Below are 18,087 nucleotides of genomic sequence, written 5' to 3'. Positions count from 1 at the left end.
TGGCTCCAAGAGCTAAAGGTGTGAGGAGGGGGCCGGTGGGGGTCTGGTTGGAAGGCCTCCCCTGGGAGCCTCCGGAACCTCAGAGAGTCTTATCGGGCAGGCTCGTAGGGTGGTTGATGGGGAAGGAGGAAGGAGGTATGGGGGGCAAGAAATGGGGCCTCTGTTGATGGGCTTTCTAAGTAGATGACTCCTGACTCATCTATCTGTGTCCCAAGGAATGAAGGTCCCAGGGGAAGGGAGGGGCTGGCCACTCTCTCATGCTCTTTCTGTCTCTGGAATGGGAGGTGGTACTTTCATTATTTTGAAGAGATTTTAAAAATATTTATCATTATTGTATGTATGGGTTGTGTGTACACACACACACACACACACACACACACACACACACACACCGGTGGCAGTCAATATTCCTGGATTCTCAGGCTCCATCCTGCAGAACTTCTGGCCCACATGGTCCTGGCTGGGGCCTGGAAACCTCTTTCTTCCCATGTCTCCTTGGGGCTCTAAGATGTGAAGTAAGGTCTGCTGGGGAGGGGCTGCAAGGCAATTTTACATAGCACCTTTGATTAGCAAGGCTATGTCAGAGGGACTGGCTGGGAAATGAGGGTGCTGAGGCTGGAGAGTAGCTGGGAGTGTGGTGCTCAGGCTCCAGCATGAAGGCTGGGGTTGAATCCTGAGCCTGAAGGCGCTCCCCTCCCCATCCTGCCTGCCCCCTACCTGGCTGAGGCTTGAACTTTCACCTCTGTTTTGGTGGGGTGGTGGCAAGGCCTCATTTCCCAGCCTTACACATTGGCAACCAGGGGAGGCTCGGGCCAGGGGAGCAGAAGCCGCTGGCTCTGGCACTTGTCAAAACATAGGCCCCAAAAGTGTGAAGGCCTTGGCCCAGCGGGGAGGCTGTATGGGCCAGTGCAGCCTGGAGAACTCATTAGCTCAAAGCAGCTCCCAAAAGAACCCACTGAAGACAGTGGCCAGATAAGAAGATCAAAGGGGCGGAGAGAAGGACTGGACTGCCCTTGCACCAGCTGGGCCCAGAGGGTTCCCAGAGACCACGGGACAACAGGGGGACAAGGGAGGGGGGAACTCCAGGAGGCACTTCAGTGACTTAGTCTTTGGATGGGGTTGGAGACAGGACCTGCCATCTGCCCGCCCCCTTGTGAGGCTTTCACTAGCTCACTAACTCTGGGCCTTTTACACTTGCCCTCATCTCCGACACCATCTTATCCTGACATAACTTTGTACTTAATGAAGTACGCTTCAAAGCACTGTTAATGAGAAGCAAGCACTGAGCAATACTAGGCCTGTCTGGGGCAGGCAGGTAGAAGGAAGCTCCAGACGCACGCTCATCAGAGGATTGGCTATGCCCTCTGGACCCGGACACCTTTTCATTTTAAACCATGTGCACCTACTGTATTTTCAAGTTAAGACACAAGGCCTCTCAGTGCATTTTTCCCAATTTCTGGCTATACTGTGAAATCATGGCCACATGGGAATTGGTGGGTGTTTGGGACACTCAGGTGTTCTCAGAGCTGAGACCTCACCCCTCCTGCCTGTGGGGGACTACGGTGTACACTCCCACCTTGCCCCAGCATACAACACATGCCCAGCTGCTTGTCTGGTGTCAACCAAGAGGCACAAATCTGGAGCTCGAGGTTCTTGTTCAGATCGGGAGCTGGAGGAAGGCATCCTTTTGCCACAGTTTAGGAGGGCTAGACCCTGTGGACAGCTGCAGGCTGAGAAAGAACCTTCTGGGCCAGGCACATAAGCAAGTTCATGGCATGGGCTCTACTCCTCCACTCCCCGGGGGAGGAGAGTACTGCTTCTCTGGGTGGGACTGTGGGCTTGTACCTTCTGATAGGAAGCAGAGGGAAGGATGGAGAAGTGTTTGAGGAGGCAAGAGATGAAGGGATGGAGAAGGCAGAGATGCCCAGAGAATTTGGTACCAATCCCTGGGGCCTTCACTACTACAAACCATCACCCAGCTAGAAGACATATGGGGAACAAAAATCCAGAGCCCTGGGGTGCCCTGAGGTGCCACTCCTCTGAAGAAGGGATACAGATGTAATGCCAGACACCAGGCACTTCGTGACCTGACTGAAGAGAAGGCCGCCATAAGGCATGCGCCAGGTCAATGGCATAAACTCACACCTGAGGGACTGGACAGGCAAACCAGATACTCTGCCTGGTGCATGCTAAGCAAGTACTCTGCCAGCCCTATTGTTATTTTGAGAAAGAGAGTTACTAAGTTATCCATGGTGGCCTCCAACTTACTCTGTAGCCTAAGCCGGACTTTGTGGCTCTCCTGCCTCAGCCCCTCTGACAGACAGATGCCAGATCTGCCCATCAGGCTCAGGGGCTTGGTTCTGAGGTATGCCTCAAACTCAGTACACAATTGAGAGTTTTCAGTTTTCTGTGTGTATGAGTACCTGCGTGTATTTTGTGTACTACATGCACATGTAGTGTCCAGAGGCCAGAAAAGTGTAATCCCCTGGAACTGTGTTACAGACAGCTGTGAGCCACCATGTAGGTGCTGGGAATCGAACCTGGGTCTTCCAGAAGAGCAGTCAGTGCTATTTATTTATTTATTTATTTATTTATTTATTTATTTATTCATTCATTCATTCATTCATTCATTCATTCATTCATTCATTATTGTTTGTTTGTTTTTAATTCACAGGTTTTCTCTGTGTAGCCCTGGCTGTCCTGCAACTCAGAGATCGCCTGCCTCTGCCTCCCGAGTTTGAGCTGCCAGGATTAAAGGTGTGCGCCACCACTGGCCAGCTGAGCAGCCAGTACACTTAACTACTGAACCTTGTATCTAGGCAGACAATGAACTTGATCTTGATTGTCTGGTCCTTCTGTCTTTACCTCCTCAGTGGAGTTACAAGCCAGTGATACTCCAGGCCTTCCTATAGGCCAGGCAAACATCTACCAACTGAGCCACACCCCCAGCCCTCTAATAGGTATTTTTGAGACAGTCGTGTAGCCCAAACTCCCGATCCTCTTGTCTTCATGTCCTAAGTGCAGGAATTACAAGCATGTGTCATACACCCAACTCCTTGAGACTATGTGAATAAACGTGCTGCATGTAAGTGGGGACAATTTTTTTTTTATTTCTCTTCAACTTGTATTTATTTCTCTTTATTTTCCAACCAAGACTCTCCATCCAGCACAACACTAAACAGATGTGGTCAGAGCAGACATCCTCAATAGCCAGGCATGGCAGCTCACAACTGCAATTTCAGCACTCAGCCGAGGCAGGAGGGTCAGGAGTTCAAGGACAGCTGTGGTAAGTTCAAGACTAGCCTGGGCTATATGAGACCCTGTTTCAAGGCAGGGCCGGGGGAGGGCAGGGGTAAGGGGGACGGGGCACTAGATAGCACAGCAGCAGGTAAGAAGAGCACATGTTGCTCTTGACGAAGACTCAAGGTTCGGTTCCCAGAAGCCACCTCAGGCAGCTCAGAAGTAGCTGTAACTCCACGTCCTAAGGAATGTGACACTTCCGGCCTGTGTGGGCACTGGCACAGATGGGTGTACACATACATACATATACACAATAAAAATACATCTTAGATAAAATAGAAGGCACCTACAAGAACCCAACAGGTAGCATCCTATGAAACAGAGAGATTCTAAGACTGCTACAGGACAGGGGAAGATTTCTGCTTTTTGTTTGTTTGAGACAGGATCTCATGTAGCCCAAGTTAGCCCAGGCTACATATAACCAGGACTGGCCCTGATCCCCCTGCCTCTGCCTCCCAAGTGTGCCACCACATCCAGCTCAGGGCTGTTGAGTCTTGTCCAGGAGAGCTGGGAAAACGGACCAAGTTCCCAAGAGTAGAGTGATTTGTAGTGTAGGGAGGCAGGTTCCCTTCCCCCCTGCTCAGACAACCCAGCAACCTCACCAGGTGGGATAGTTTCTTCATTGTGCCTCCCCGAGCCTGGGCATCGGGGAAGGGGTATAGGCTACCATCAAGCTTCTGAAGAGGAATGGGCTACGGTTCTCTGGGTGTCTAGAGGTTCCTACCCTAGTCCACAGTTGCAATCCAGGAATCCTCGTTATACAACTTGTAAGTTAAAGTGATGGGGGGAAATTGGGTAGGGTCCCTAATATATGAAGGCATACCCTAAACCTAGGAGTTGGGCTTCAGTTCTTTTGAGCATGGTTCTTCCAACTTGCAAGGCTGGTTCAACGCCCTGGGCACCGCAGGTCATAGGTTCCTGTCTTTGCGAGGCCCCAAATATGACCCAGTAGGGTACCTTGAACCAAGGGCCCTGCACCTTAGAGCCCCCGGGCTCTTGGTTCAAAGGGCAAGGCCCTGCCCCCACTCCTGGCTCGAGCCGGCTTTGATGTGCTGATGAGTCCTGGAAGGGGCCACTTCACACCTTGGGCTCGGGATAAAGCTGCCGCCCAGGGCCCCATGGACCGGCCTCCGCTGCCATGGCCCAGCCCCTGTGCGCGCCGCTCGCCCAGTCCTGGATCCCGGGTCCCGCTCGTCGTGCCCCGCCGGTGCCTTGCGACCGGGACAGCGTCTGCTCCCCGGCTTGGCATTCGGACTCGTGGGACGGTGCCCAGGCCGGCAGCCCCACGCCACCCTGCGCCCGTCCGGCCCGGCGCGCAGGGACCCCCGGCAGGCGTGGGACGCACAGCAGCCGCCTGGGCAGCGGACAGCGGCAGAGCGCCAGCGAGCGCGAGAAGCTGCGTATGCGCACGCTCGCCCGCGCGCTGCACGAGCTGCGCCGCTTCCTGCCGCCGTCCGTGGCGCCCGCCGGCCAGAGCCTGACCAAGATCGAGACCCTGCGCCTGGCCATCCGCTACATCGGCCACCTGTCGGCCGTGCTGGGCCTCAGCGAGGACAGCCTCCGGCGACAGCGGCACGCAGGCGCGGCGTCGCCTGGTGGTTGCCCGCTGTGCCCAGACGGCGGCCCGGCGCAGGCGCAGTCGCCTGGTCTGCGTCTGAGTCCCGCTGCCTGCAGCGGGGTGTCGTGGGGGTCCCCGCCCGCCTGCCCTGGACCCCGAGTCGTCGCAGAGTCCTGGGACCCATCGTTCCTGTACGCCGAGACAGAGACAGCGTCCTTGGAAAGGCAGGAGATGGAGCCCAGCCACTCATCTCCGGTTAGTAGCCCCGTCCCCGCGCCGTCTGGGTGGCGCCCCCTGCTGTCGGGGCGGCGACCTACAGCCCCACGGCGCGGACCGTCCTCCTTGCTGCCCCTCGGAGGGCCGCTGACCTCACCCGATCTCCCCCTAGCGAGCATCCCCTCGTGCCCAGACGGGGTGGGGTGGGGGGAACAGGCAGCGATGGAGGTCGCTTGGCTCGCTCGAGGAACCTGGAGCGTGCAGCAGATGTGCGCGCGGACCTGGCACTGGGGCAGGTACTGACTGTGGCGCTGTTCACTCTTTCTGCAGCTCCTCAGCCCCGACGTGCTGGCTCTGCTGGAAACCTGGACGCCGCAGGAGTGGCCGCCGGCCTGAAGCGTCAAAGGGACAACGGATGATTGGCACCCTGTCTGAGCACAGAGACTTTTTTTCCTTTTGCCTCCGCACCTTCGAAGCGAGTATTTCCTGGAAGAGGCACCAGCGATACCAACGCGCGCATTCCCGGGGTGGGAGTCTCATCTAGACCTTGCCTTCCCAAGGAGGGACCCATAGGGTAACCGCTCTGAAAGTGAAGCAGGCACGAGACTCTGGTGTATATTTATTTATTTGTGAATAAACCGTGTGTGCTGGTGTCATTGGTGTTTTTGTGTCTCGTCCGTCCCCGTCCCGTGTCCTTCCTCCCGCCCCTCCTCCGGGAACTCACACTGTTAAGACCCAGGCTGGCCCAAACTCATGCTGGGATTAGAGGCACGAGCTCACTTATCTCCCTGGAAGTTCTGTTACGCGGCGGCAGGAAAGCTAACATGGGACGGCTGAGAGGGAGTCTTGTCGTCTTCAGCCTGGAAACACAGGCCCAGAGCCCCGTCTTCTTCTACCCCTATCCTGGTCCACGGCTGTCTGTGGGTCAGTCTGGGAGAGTCGGGGTAGGGTGGAGTGGGGTGGAGCTTCCTGAGAGAAGGTGACAGGAGGTAGTTCATCTTTTCCCAACTTAGGGAGGGACTGGATAAAGGCAGAATACTTCTGTAGAAAATCCAACTCCATTAGTGTGTATTGTGCCTTGGTGACCTTCCCATATATTTTACAGAAGCATAATGGTCAAGTAAGTCTCCAACCCATGTAGGACTTGGGCATTGGTGTGTTCGGCCACGGGAGGACAGAGCCCTGTCTTCATTCTGGGCAGCTGGGCTGCAGCACCGGGGACACTGTCCCTGGACCTGATTCTCCCATGTGGCTTGGAGATAGAGATACCATTTTAGGAGAGCTGAGTTGATGTGATCATGGCCCCTTGGAGGCCTGCCTGGGGTGAGGTGAAGGACTTGTTGATTGCTGACCTGTGGTGATGGAATTCAGATTGGGAATAAGCCGAGAAGCACTTGGAGCCCATTGAGAGAGCCTGGCATCAACCGCCCAGGGGGTTGCAGAGCACAGCCCCGTGGGGGCACTCAACTCATAGTAGCCTTTACCAAGGGCCCACTCTTAGGGGCAAGAGCTCTCCCCCTCCACAGTCAGAAAGTCAGGCCTTGGTATTTGCTTATTTTTTTAAATAAGCATTTTATTGAGATATATCACAAGGCTCGGATTTTGTTTCTTGGTGTTGTTTGTTTTGAGACAGTGTGTCATTCAGCTTCAACTCCTGATCCCCAGGAGTGCTGTGGTGACAGATAGGTGCCCCCACAAGAGGCTTCATGTTCGGTTAAAAAGCACAACTCGATGATTTTGGCATATTCCTAAGAGTTGCGCCACTGGTCTCACTAATTTTGGAGTATTTTTATCACCTCCAAAAAGAAGCCACTGGCCAGATGTGGTGGTGCACCTTTGATCCCAGCACTCAGGAGGCAAAGGCCCAGTGTTTTAGGATGGGGAATTAAAGTTATTAGCAAGTCTTTTCACAGATAAGTGGAGCTCATTGGCCAGCCCCCTTCCCTGCAGAGGGTCTCTCCTCTGAGGGACCTGGGAGCAGCCCACTGTTTATTAGCACCTGGGTGTGAATTTTCATTAACAGGTCCCTGCTAATAGTGGCTGAGACACAGGATTGTCGATAGAAAAGGGTCACCTCCCACTGCCCCCCAGGCCCCATCCCTCCTTCCTGACCCAATCAGCACCTGGAGCAGACTCTAAGCACCAGTCCATAATGAGGACAACAGCCCAGGCAGGCACCACCAAGACAGATGGTGGAGGAGCCTGTCGCCCAGTTCTCAGCCAGCCTAAGAGGCTCATCTTTATGATGGGCAGTTATAAGGAAGGATGAGGCTCACAGGCCCTACAGATGCTCAAGTCTGCACTGGGATTGACTCGGGAGTCTGTGTGCTAGACAGCACCTCAACTTCCAGTCCTTTGAGGGTCTGGAGAGGTCAAGAGCCAGGCCGGGAAGCTGGGCGCAAGGACAACCACATGGCTACCAGACCGGGGCAGTCCACTCTGAACCCTGCTGGTCCCAGTGCCTTCCTTCCAGTGAGGGAGCTGCTTTCTCCATTTGATCTGATTAAGAGTACTGGCTGCTCTTCCAGAAAACCTAGGTTCAATTCCCGGTACCCACATGGGAGCTCACAACTGTCTGTGACCTCAGTCTGTAACTAGAGTCTGACACCCTCTTCTGGCCTCTGTTGGCACCAGGCATGCTTGTGGGGCACCATGCAGATCAAACACCCATTCACATGAAGAATAAACATGGGTATTTAAGCCATCGTCAGCTGAGGGCATAAGGATACCATCTGAAGACGGAGCAGAGGGGAAGGTGTGGCGGTCAACAGAGTCCTCATCAGCCCAGGATGAATGGTCCCTGAGCAGGCTGGAGAGTTTGGCTTAGCATCAGATAGAAGAGAAGTGGGGTTGAAGGGGTCCTCAGAGATAATGAGAAAGTGGCCAATGAGACTAGCTGCATCTGTGGGCGAGATCACAGATTTTCTGGCCACACATGGTGAATAAAGCCCATTTAAGGGCTTGTGAAACCACAAAGCCCTGTTTGTTCTGGGGCCAGGCCTGAAGGCTTTAATCCATACCTTCCCTCTGGTGTGGGTCACACTGAGAGGGAATGCTGTACTGAGTTTTGTACCTGTGCGCTGTGAGCATCACCTTATCACTGCTCAGCTCTTGATGCTCCTTGGGGCCTCTGTCATCCAGGGGAAGAACCTCTCTTAGAACCACCGGCTTCCTCCTCAGTGGATGGCACATGGACACCTAGATAGTGTCTTGAGCCCTCGGAGTCTGGAGAGGGCTTGGCCAGGTCTGGCTCCTTTCTGCCGGTCCTCACTAAGTCCTTGGAATTTCCCTATTCCCTTCTACATGCAGGAAGTAAAGAGGATGTAGGTAGACATGACAGTAGTCACAGCTAGCAGGACACTCTGCTCAGGACCCTTCCATTTACCCTTCCTCACATAGCCCTCCCTCCCTGGGCAGTTTGAAGCCTGGGGGACAGACCTCTATCATCCCTCCAGGGATAGACTTGCACCATAGACCTGTGTCACCTACATCATCATATAACCACACCCAGGCCAAGGGGAGGCAGGCTGGGAACTCCGCTGGAGCCGCAAAAAGAGACCTGAGCAGTGTGTGCTGTGTGTATCCTTCCCCAGGCCATTTTTGTGCCCTGGGTGCCATGGATGCTGTTTGTGCCTGGGTACTGTGTGTGTGTCATGGGTACTCACCCCAGCTGAGAGCCTGGCTGAAAGGGAATGGAGGAGACTAGGAAAACTCACATGCTACCTCCTGACTGGTTGCTCCTTGCTGAGGCGTCTGGCTTGTAGGAAAGTAGATCAGACTGTTGGAGGTTGTTCCAAGCAGTGTAAACGGGGCCTGCGCCCCCTCCCCCTGCAGCCCCCATGAGTTAAGGACAGTGATGTCTGAAGCCTGGCTCTGAGCATGTGGGTACTGTACTAAGTTAAGACTAAAGTCCCACCTCATCTCAAGGAAGCAGTGTCAGGGAAGAAAAGGGAGAGAGAGAGAGAGAGAGAGAGAGAGAGAGAGAGAGAGAAGGGAAGAGGGGAAGGGGGAAGGAGGAAAGGGAAAGGGAGGGAGAGGGAAGGAGAGAAGAAGAGAAGGTGATGGAGAGGGAGAGGGGAGGGAAGGAGGGAAGAGGGGGAGGTGAGAAGGGAAAGAGGAAAAGGGAGGGGGTGTGGTGATAAATTGTAATCTAGGAAATAAAGCTTGCCTGAAGATCAGAAGACAGAGCTGGCCACAGAGTTAGCCACAGAGGTCAGGCAGTGGTGGCACACACTTTAATCCTAGCACTCTGGAGGCAGAGATCCATCTGGATTTCCATGAGTTCAAGGCCACACTGGGCTACACAAGACTGATCCAGTCTAAAAGGGAAACAGAGCCAGGCAGTGGTGGCACACACCTTTAATCCCAGCACTAGGGAGGTGGAGACAGGAAGTGATAGGCTGGGCAGAGAAAGGAATATAAGGCGGGAGGAGGCAGGAACTGGGGCTCTTTCAGGCTGAGGAGTTGGTGAGGTGAGAGGCGGTGGCTGTGGCTTGCTCTGCTTCTCCTCCAATCTTTCAGCTTCACCCTGGTATCTGGCTCCAGGTTTTTATTATTAAAGACCATTTAGGATTCGTGCAACAGGGGAGAGATGGTAAGAGGGAAGGAGAGAGGGAGAGGAAGAAAGAGAGGAGGGGGGAGGGAAAGGAAGTGGGGAGGAAGGGGAGAGGGGGAGGGGAAGGGGAAGGAAGGGGGGAAGGGGGAGAGGGGGGAGGGGAAAGGAAGTGGGGAGGAAGGGGGAGAGGGGGGAGGGGAAAGGAAGCGGGGAGGAAGGGGGAGAGGGGGAGGGGAAGGGGAAAGGAAGCGGGGAGGAAGGGGAGAGGGGGAGGGGAAGGGGAAGGGGAAAGGAAGCGGGGAGGAAGGCCATGTGCTGAGCTCTCATTTCTATGGAGAGACAGAGCGCAGTGTTACCCGGGGACATTTGGACGGTCGGTATCAGTGCCAACCAGGGCAAGACATGTGGCCCAGGAGAGGAGGGGTGGGGGCACCACGAAGCGGCAGCACAGGTCGGTCAAGTCCCAGAAGGGAGCCCCTGGGCAAGCCTGGGGCCCGGCTGGGCCGTAGCTTCCTGCAGTTCTCAACGTGACCACACGGTGTCCTGAGAGACAGGCATGTCCCTGGGCCGCTGGGAGTGTGGCCTTGTTCTCCGCAGGGCAGTTCTGAAAAGGAGCCAGCAGCCTCTCTCCCCTCCTCTCTCCCCTCCTCTCTCCCCTCCTCTCTCCCCTCCTCTCTCCCCTCCTCTCTCCCCTCCTCTCTCCCCTCCTCTCTCCCCTCCTCTCTCCCCTCCTCTCTCCCCTCCTCTCTCCCCTCCTCTCTCCCCTCCTCTCTCCCCTCCTCTCTCCCCAGGAGGCCCGGTGGCCCATCTCCCACCAGGTCCCGACTCTCCGACCCCGCCTCCCAAGTCTGTGTGACCTAAGGTTATCCCTCCACTCGCCTCCACTCTTCTGGCTCTCCCTCCTTCGTGTTCTTCTGGGGCACCTAACCCGGGGCCTTGGTCATGCTAAATGCATATTTTCCCACAGGGCTACACAAAGAGATTCTGTGAAGAACAGCTTCCAGGGGGATAGAGGTGTGGAAAGAAAAGGGGCCACACCGTAGCTGGCAGGCAGGCTGGCTTGCTCGGGGCAGTGGCTCTCCTTGGCCTATGTAGCTAGCATCCTCACTAGGAGCTGGGCCTGGCTGCAGTCAGGGCTGGGGGGCAGTGATAAGCCACATGCACAGCAGTTGACAGTCTGTTTATTTGAGTCATACAGCTCAACCTCCATGAGGCATTCAGTATTCGAGGGTCCTCAAAATCCGTTGGCCCCACTGGCTCTGCGGAAGTACCAAGCTTTCAGTGTGGCTCTTTGTCACTGTCTTTTTGCCTTCCGGGTGTCCCGGGGAGTCCCAGCGTGGTCACTTCTTTAAGTTTTCTTTCTGGAGAAAAATGGAGTACCTCCGCAGCCGCATCCACTGCCCATGCTCTTTCGTCTGGCTCTTCAGTAGCTTTTGGAAGCTGAGGGCCACACAACCAGCAATGAGAGCTGTCACCCCAGCCACCCGGTCCCCTGGTCCCCTGGCTGTCCATGAGCATTCAGGCAGGACACTCTGGAAGGTGACACACTGGCTTCACCTCTGTCCCCTCAGCCTGACGTGCAACAGGAAGACCTTTACTGAGAAGGGCAGGCCTGCTGCTCTATGGGCACCCAGAAGGCCGTGCACACACTGGACACCCACGGGAATCACTCTGCCTTCTAAAGGAGGGCGATCATGCATTACAGCAAGGCAAACACTGAGTAGCAGAAACCAGACCTAAGCACAGAGACTGTGACTCACATCTGGAGAGGTCTGAGGTCTAAGGCCAGCCTTTTAGAAATGAGAATTCAGGGGCTGGAGAGACGGCTCAGGGGCTGTGAGTGCTCACTGCTCTCACAGAGGACCCAGGTCTGGCTCCCAGCACCCACATGAGACGGTCACAATCACCTACAATGTCAGTTCTGGGTACGAGGCCCTCACAGACACATGTATGCTCATGGTACATACATAGACGAGCACACACACATGCACACAGTTTATAAAATTTCCTTTTCAAAGAGGGCTGACAGGAAACACCAAGGACTGGTGATTTGGCTCAGCGACAGAGCACCTGCCTAGCATTCCCAAGACCCTTGTTCCCATACCCATCAAAACAAACAAACAAAATTAAAACAAACAATCTAACAAACAATATATACACTTGGCTGTCCTGGAACTCACTATGTAGACCAGGCTGACTTTGAACTCATAGAGATCCACACACCTCTGCCTCTACCTCCAAAGTGCTTGGATTAAGGTTTGTGTCACCATGCCTGGCTCTAAAAATAGTCTTTGGAAAGATTTATAAGATTAATGCATGCTCAGATGCCTCATTGGCCTTCTCTCTGGACCTGCCAACAAACAGAGACTGTTCTTTGTTTTTGTTTTTGTTTTTTTAATAGTTTTCAAGATAGGGTCTCTGTGTAGTCCTGGCTGTCCTGGAACTCACTCCATAAATCAGGCTGGCCTTGAACTCACAGACCTGTCTGCCTCTACCTGGGATTAAAGGCCCTGCCACCCATGCTTTCTTTACCCTTCTCAGTCCCATTTTCAAAGGTCTCAGGTTTGCCATAGTGACTGCTAGTAGGCGCCAGAATCAGACTCCCACACTGTCCCTCCTGGCTCTCAGGCCACAGCCGCATTTCAGACTGAGCTGGATGTGGAAACTCTTTACTAAGGACAGGGAACAAACCCAAACCCAAGGGAGACAGGAGGCAGAGCTGGCTCTGTGACACGTATGGGAGCTTAGGGTCTAGGTGAGGTGTTTCCAGGCTCTTGGTTTCTCTGAAGACAAAATAGGAAAAGGTGTGTGTGTGTGTGTGTGTGTGTGTGTGTGTGTGTGTGTGTGTGTGTGTTTTCCCCAGAAAGGATCTTACTATGTAGCTCTGGCTGGGCTGACACTCGCTATGTAAACCAGGCTGGCCTCACTTGGCCTCACCACTCTGTCCCCTGAGTGCTGATATTGCAGGCAAGTGCCATCATGCCTGGCTGACAAAGAACTCTTCAAATTGACAGACAAAGTTGAAAAGATGCAGGCCAAGTTTCACAACAAGAGAGAAGCGCAATCCTGGCAGTGGGTTCCAGACTACACTCTGTGCATTTCTGATTCTGTTCCTGTAGTCTGTGGGAGAGGGGAAGGGCGGGGGGGGGGGGCGCAAATGGAAACTCAGATGTGTGTGTCACCAAACCCTAAAGTTTCACCTCTGAGGATCTGGCCTGCAGGTAGGCCAGCCCACTTGGCCAAGCAGCTTCCAGGCACTCTGTGGTGTACAGCCTGCACTCCCAGGAGCCTGCTGGGCTCTGGTCTGGAGCTAAGGGGACAGCTGCTTGTTTGTTTGCCCTTATGGGAACATGCTGCCATTATCTCCTGACAAGGACAAGCCTTTGACAGGAAGAGAGGGGGAGCCAGGGGGCTGCCACCAGATGGAGAGGGAGATGTGGAAGGAAGCAAGCAAGCTTTGGGAAGAAGGTGTACTGGGGCCTTAGGCTGAGGAGCAGCTCTCAGCCTGGGGTATGAGCAGGCTTCTGTGTCTGAGTCAGGAGTCATGGAGAGCAGAGGGGGTGACTTTGGGGACCCTGAGAAGGCAGCAAGGGACGAGCTAAGGCAGAGACTATGGGAGATTGCATTACCCAGAGTAGAGGCAGCTGGGTCATCCAGAGTGGCCATGGCCACCTACAGTGTGATTCCTTTGAGTACTTGGCAATGAGGAAGAAGGGGGAACCCCCACAAGGCTCTCCAGGGGGTGACACCCTTTCCTCTCCATCACCCCCACATAGGGGTCCTCTCTTCACGATGGTACTTCATGGGTCCTTCATTGTTTTGGGGCAAGACACAACCAGGTGTGTGGTAGCCATTTAGATTAGCGCATCCCCTCAAAAGTTCATGTGTCAAAAGCTTGGCCCCCAGTTAGTGGTGCTGCTAAGGGGTGACCGGATCACCGGGAAGCTAATTCAGCAGTGGGTTAGCCCACCAGTGAGCTCACAGATGAAGGGTTATTGGGGCAGAGACCCTGGGCCACCCAGGAGCCCAGCCCTGGCAGCCAGTGGTACAGCCTGGGCCTTGCCGGGGCTGGTATTTGGCCGGAAAGATGAGGAAGGTTTTTTGTTTGTTTGTTTGTTTGTTTTTTATCTGAGAATCGAACCCAGGGCCTTGCGCTTGCTAGGCAAGCGCTCTACCACTGAGCTAAATCCCCAACCCAAGATGAGGACGTTTTTGCCCCTGTCTGGTTTCTGGCATCCTCCAAGCTAACCAAAAGTTTGTCCTGGCTAGAGATGGGGACACCAAAACAGACAGGGAGTCCAGGATTGTGGAAATGGTGACCTAGGCACCTGCCCGCCGAGAACAGCGGCCTGCCAGGAGGGGAGCACGATCAGTGTGACCTGGCCTCCTTGCCGGGCTCTAAAGGCAGGCTCGGTTCACACTGGCTGTTTGCAGAAGTCCTACTGTAGCTCTGTGAAAATGATCTGGACAGACAGCTGCAAGTGTGAGACTTTGAATCCATCGCCGCGTGGGCTCTCACTGTCACCCAGTTGTGGTGGTTAGAGATTCGTGTGCGTGTTCTGCCTCCATGCATGTATGCACACCACATGAGTGCCTGGTGCCGCAGAGGCCAGCAGAGGGCGTCAGAGCCCCTGGAACTGGAGTTCCAGGCATTTGTGAGCTGCCATATGGGTGCCGGGAACCAAACTCGGGTCCTCGGGAAGAGCAGCAGTACTCTCAACCACTGAGTCATCCCTCCAGCCCCTGCTTCGTCTAGTTTTGGACTGAATGACAATTAACTTCAGAGATAAGGGGGGTTGGGGATTTGGCTCAGTGGTAGAGTGCTTGCTTAGCAAGTGCAAGGCCCTGGGTTCGGTCCTCAGCTCTGGCAAAAAACAAAAAACAAAAAATAAAAGCAAACAAACAAACAAAAACCAGAGATAAGGAATAAGCAGAAAAGATCATAGAGACAGAAGGGAAATAAAGGCATTGGGTATGTGTTCATGGATATGCTCGTGTGTATATGCATACCTGTGTGTGTACATGTGTACTGGTGGTGGTGGTGGTGTGTGTGTGTGTGTGTGTGTGTGTGTGTGTGTGTGTGTGTGTACAGAGGTGAGCCGACAGCTAGGGACAGCATGAAGGTGTGAACATGTGTGTGCTCAAACACCCAGCATGTCAGAGGACTCTCTCCACTCAGCATTGTGGAGTTACCCTCTGCAGGCCTAGATGTTATGTCTCAGAGCAAGCGAAACAGTCTGTGAATGACCAAAGCATGTGCCTCAAATACCAAGCTCAGAGCCCTGTAAATGTTCCGGCAATTCAACCCTCAGGTAAGCAGGGAGCTGGCCTGCCCCAAGCACACTCTGTCCTCTTCAGCTCCCACAGGTTCTTCAGCATTCCCACTGCCTCACAATGCCATGCGGGTCTGCCCTGCTGATGGCAACCCTCTTCTCTGTAAAAGGTCCCTGGACATTTGGCCCTCTGCACTCCGGCCAGCTGCTGGGGCCTTTCCAGGGAGAGGCTGGGCTGGAACCCAGGAGCTAACTGTGCAGAAAGGGAGGGAGGCAGGAGCCAAGAGTCCCTTCCATTCCTGCTGGGGTTCAGGATGGCCTCAGTGTTCCAGAGGTGGGGGGCAGGGCAGAAAGAACATTCTTCCTCCTTATCCAAGCAGCCGAATTACAGAGGCAGGAAGTCAGTCATACACATCCATCCCATGGAAAATGAGTCATGGGAACCATATTTACAAATGCTGTGGCTGGGATACTGAGCGGCCCTAGAGGTCCATGTGTTACAGGCTTAGACCCCAGTGTAGTGCTACTGGGAAGTGGGGACACATTAAGAGGTGGGCTCAGTGGGGGGTTTGGTTATTGGGGATGCACCTCAAAGGGGATTGTGGGACCCCAGCCTTTCCTCCCCCTCCTTTTGCTTGGAGTGTCATGGGGTGCAGTCTTATCCTGCCCCATGCTCCCCACTGTAACATGCTGCCTCACCACAGACTCCCAGCTAACGGTCCAACGATTGCGGACTGAAATCTGCAGAACTGCAAGCCAAAGCGAACTTTTTCTACTCATGTGTTGATCATCTCAGGTGTCTTATTACAGTGTCAGGAGGTTGACAGCACAATAAAGTTACCTCTGGAAACTAGGGCTGGGAAGGTGGTCCATCTACAAAGAGCTTGCTCCGCAACCACAGAGACCCAAGTTTGATCCCAGGAGTAAGGAGGAGTAACGCCTGTGTCACTGGCTTCTATAGGCACCCCACCCATGTGCATGCACATCCTTAGACGAACCTGTACATGCATGCACACATTCGCAGAAAGTTATATTCTGGAGCAACAGAAACTCGGACAAAAGAGTGAGCATGTACCATGACCTTAACTTGGTGAACACACCAAGTGGAGTGACCAGGAAGGAGATGTTAGGGATAGTGCTGATGATTTGGGGTGGTAGGGTTATGGGTTATTTAAGTTTCTTTTTTGCATATTCATGTCTTTCAAATTTCTACAAGTATGTGTACACACACACACACACACACACACACACACACACACACACACTTCTTATTTTCTTTCTGATTTTAGAACAGGGTTTCCCTAAGTAGCCCAAGTGGTCTCAGAGTTCCACCTTTCTGCCTCAGCTCCCCAAGCGTCGAGGTTATGGACATGTGCTGCTATGCCTGGCTTCCGGGTTCATTTTGTAACCATGGGAATTGATTGTATTAATCCATAGTTCTACTCCTAAAGCAACTCTCCTAGGCTGGAGTTGGGCTTAGCGGCTCTGTGACAGGATCACTTGGTTAGAAATGCCAGTCTGGGGTTGGTGATTTAGCTCAGTGGTAGAGCGCTTGCCTAGCAAGCGCAAGGCCCTGGGTTCGATCCTCAGCTTAAAAAAAAAAGGAAGAAAGAAAGAAAGAAAGAAAGAAAGTAAGTAAGAAAGAAAGAAAGAAAGAAAGAAAGAAAGAAAGAAAGAGAAAGAAAGAAAGAAACGTCAGTCTGTGGCCAGAGGGAAGCGAGTTGTCCAGATTCCAGCTGTGACCTTTGGGTAAAGTGGGAAATGTCACCCTTTCTAATCGCCAAAGGGAGGAGGTTGGTTAAGAATAGACAGAAATGCAGGGAAGCAAGCTCATTACATTGGGAGTTCACAGACACCCAACCAGCCTGGGAGCACCAGAAGCCCCGGGGAAGCACCAGCCCACAGCCACAGCCTGTTCTCATGCTTGAGACATCCCTTCCCGACTGTCTGTTTGCCAAAGCAGCGGAGGCTTTTTGTAGGAAAGTTGCAGAGAGGAAAAACGCAAAGAAAACCACCACGCCTGCTCCTCACCCACGTCACCAGTGCTCATTCAAGTGCACGCTCCCCATCTTCCCACCCCAAACCAGGACGGCGCTGTCGATCCCAGTTTGTCATCCCCCTGCCACCACCCCCCGTCTTTTCCTTTGGAAAACCTTCAAACCCTTGCAAAGGGTGCAAAGAGCACAGTGAACTTCACCCACACTCGCCGTCCTTAGCTCTAGCTCCCTGGCGCTCTAAACATTTCCCCAGATTTCACCATCGCTCACCATTCTCCCTTTCTGTCTATAAATACTTCCCTGGGTAGTTTAGAAGTACGGTGTAGACAGCATGGTACTTTCCCCTAAATTCATCTGAAGAGCAGGTCCCCAGGGTCCAAGAGAGCTCCTGAGCACAGCTGCCAAACCTCTAACCCGGCGGTGTTGACAAACGGCCCCTGTCCACAGTCCCCTCCTCCTCCAAGAACCAAGCTTCTTTCTTCATCAGAGGGCACACTTCCTCCCATGAGGTGCTGAGAGCCACGTAAGCCTGCTGCTCAGCACGACGGAGGGAGGGTGAAGCAGGTAAGCGGCTGGAGCACAGCTCAGTGGTGGAAACCAGCCCCGCAGGCAAAGACCCTCTCTTCCTTTCTAGAAAAAAAGGATAGCTGTGCCCAGTCGCTGAGAGAGAAAGCAGAGGGGAGCTGTGCTGCCACCTAGTGGTCATATTCAGTGCTGCCACCTAGCGGTCATATTCAGTGCTGCCACCTAGCGGTCATATTCAGTGCTGCCACCTAGTGGTCATATTCAGTGCTGCCACCTAGCGGTCATATTCAGTGCTGCCCCTAGTGGTCATATTCAGGATTTCTCCCAGGCATTCTGATTTTTTTAAACATTCTTTTAGATTTTATTTTATGCGTTTGAGTGTTTTGCCTGCATAAATGTGTGTGCACTACATGCATGCAGTACCCTCAGAGGCCAGAATATGATGTCATAGCCTCTGGAACTGGGGTTACAGGCAATTGTGAGCTATCATGTGGATGCTGGGAATCAAACTCCAGTCCTTGGCAGGAGCAGCAAAGCGCTCTTAACCTCTGACTCATCTCTGAGGCATGCTGATTCTAACGGATGGGCACATCATACCTGCTATTTCTAGAGGAAACAACCTGTGGTAGTCTAAATGAGAGTGGCCCCAGAGGCTCATATATC

The 18,087-nt window shown here is 53.7% G+C and overlaps 2 protein-coding genes across 2 annotated transcripts in view; one reads left to right on the top strand and one right to left on the bottom strand.

Annotated features, from left to right (window-relative positions):
* Positions 1-4,438: 4,438 nt before the first annotated feature.
* On the top strand, positions 4,439-5,668 carry Mesp1 (mesoderm posterior bHLH transcription factor 1). Its single transcript, XM_036177003.1, has 2 exons — positions 4,439-5,113; positions 5,405-5,668. The coding sequence occupies exons 1-2, from the start codon at positions 4,439-4,441 to the stop codon at positions 5,468-5,470; spliced, it is 741 nt and encodes a 246-aa protein (XP_036032896.1). The 3' UTR covers positions 5,471-5,668.
* A 5,146-nt stretch (positions 5,669-10,814) lies between these two features.
* Wdr93 (WD repeat domain 93) overlaps positions 10,815-18,087 on the bottom strand; it is a 54,345-nt gene continuing 47,072 nt past the window's right edge. Inside the window, exon 18 of the mRNA XM_036191601.1 lies at positions 10,815-11,069. Within this exon, the coding sequence (XP_036047494.1) occupies positions 10,970-11,069 (100 nt within the window). The 3' untranslated portion in view covers positions 10,815-10,969. The remainder of the gene's footprint in view (positions 11,070-18,087) is intronic.

Source organism: Onychomys torridus, chromosome 1 (assembly GCF_903995425.1).
Source record: "Onychomys torridus chromosome 1, mOncTor1.1, whole genome shotgun sequence".
Classification (NCBI taxonomy): Eukaryota; Metazoa; Chordata; class Mammalia; order Rodentia; family Cricetidae; genus Onychomys; species Onychomys torridus.
This window is presented reverse-complemented; position numbering and strand designations above follow the sequence as displayed.

Coding starts and splice junctions, on each gene's coding strand:
- Mesp1 (XM_036177003.1), top strand. CDS start 4,439: ATGGCCCAGCCCCTGTGCGCGCCGCTCGCCCAGTCCTGGATCCCGGGT. Junction 5,114..5,404: donor AGCCCAGCCACTCATCTCCG/GTTAGTAGCCCC, acceptor CTCTTTCTGCAG/CTCCTCAGCCCCGACGTGCT.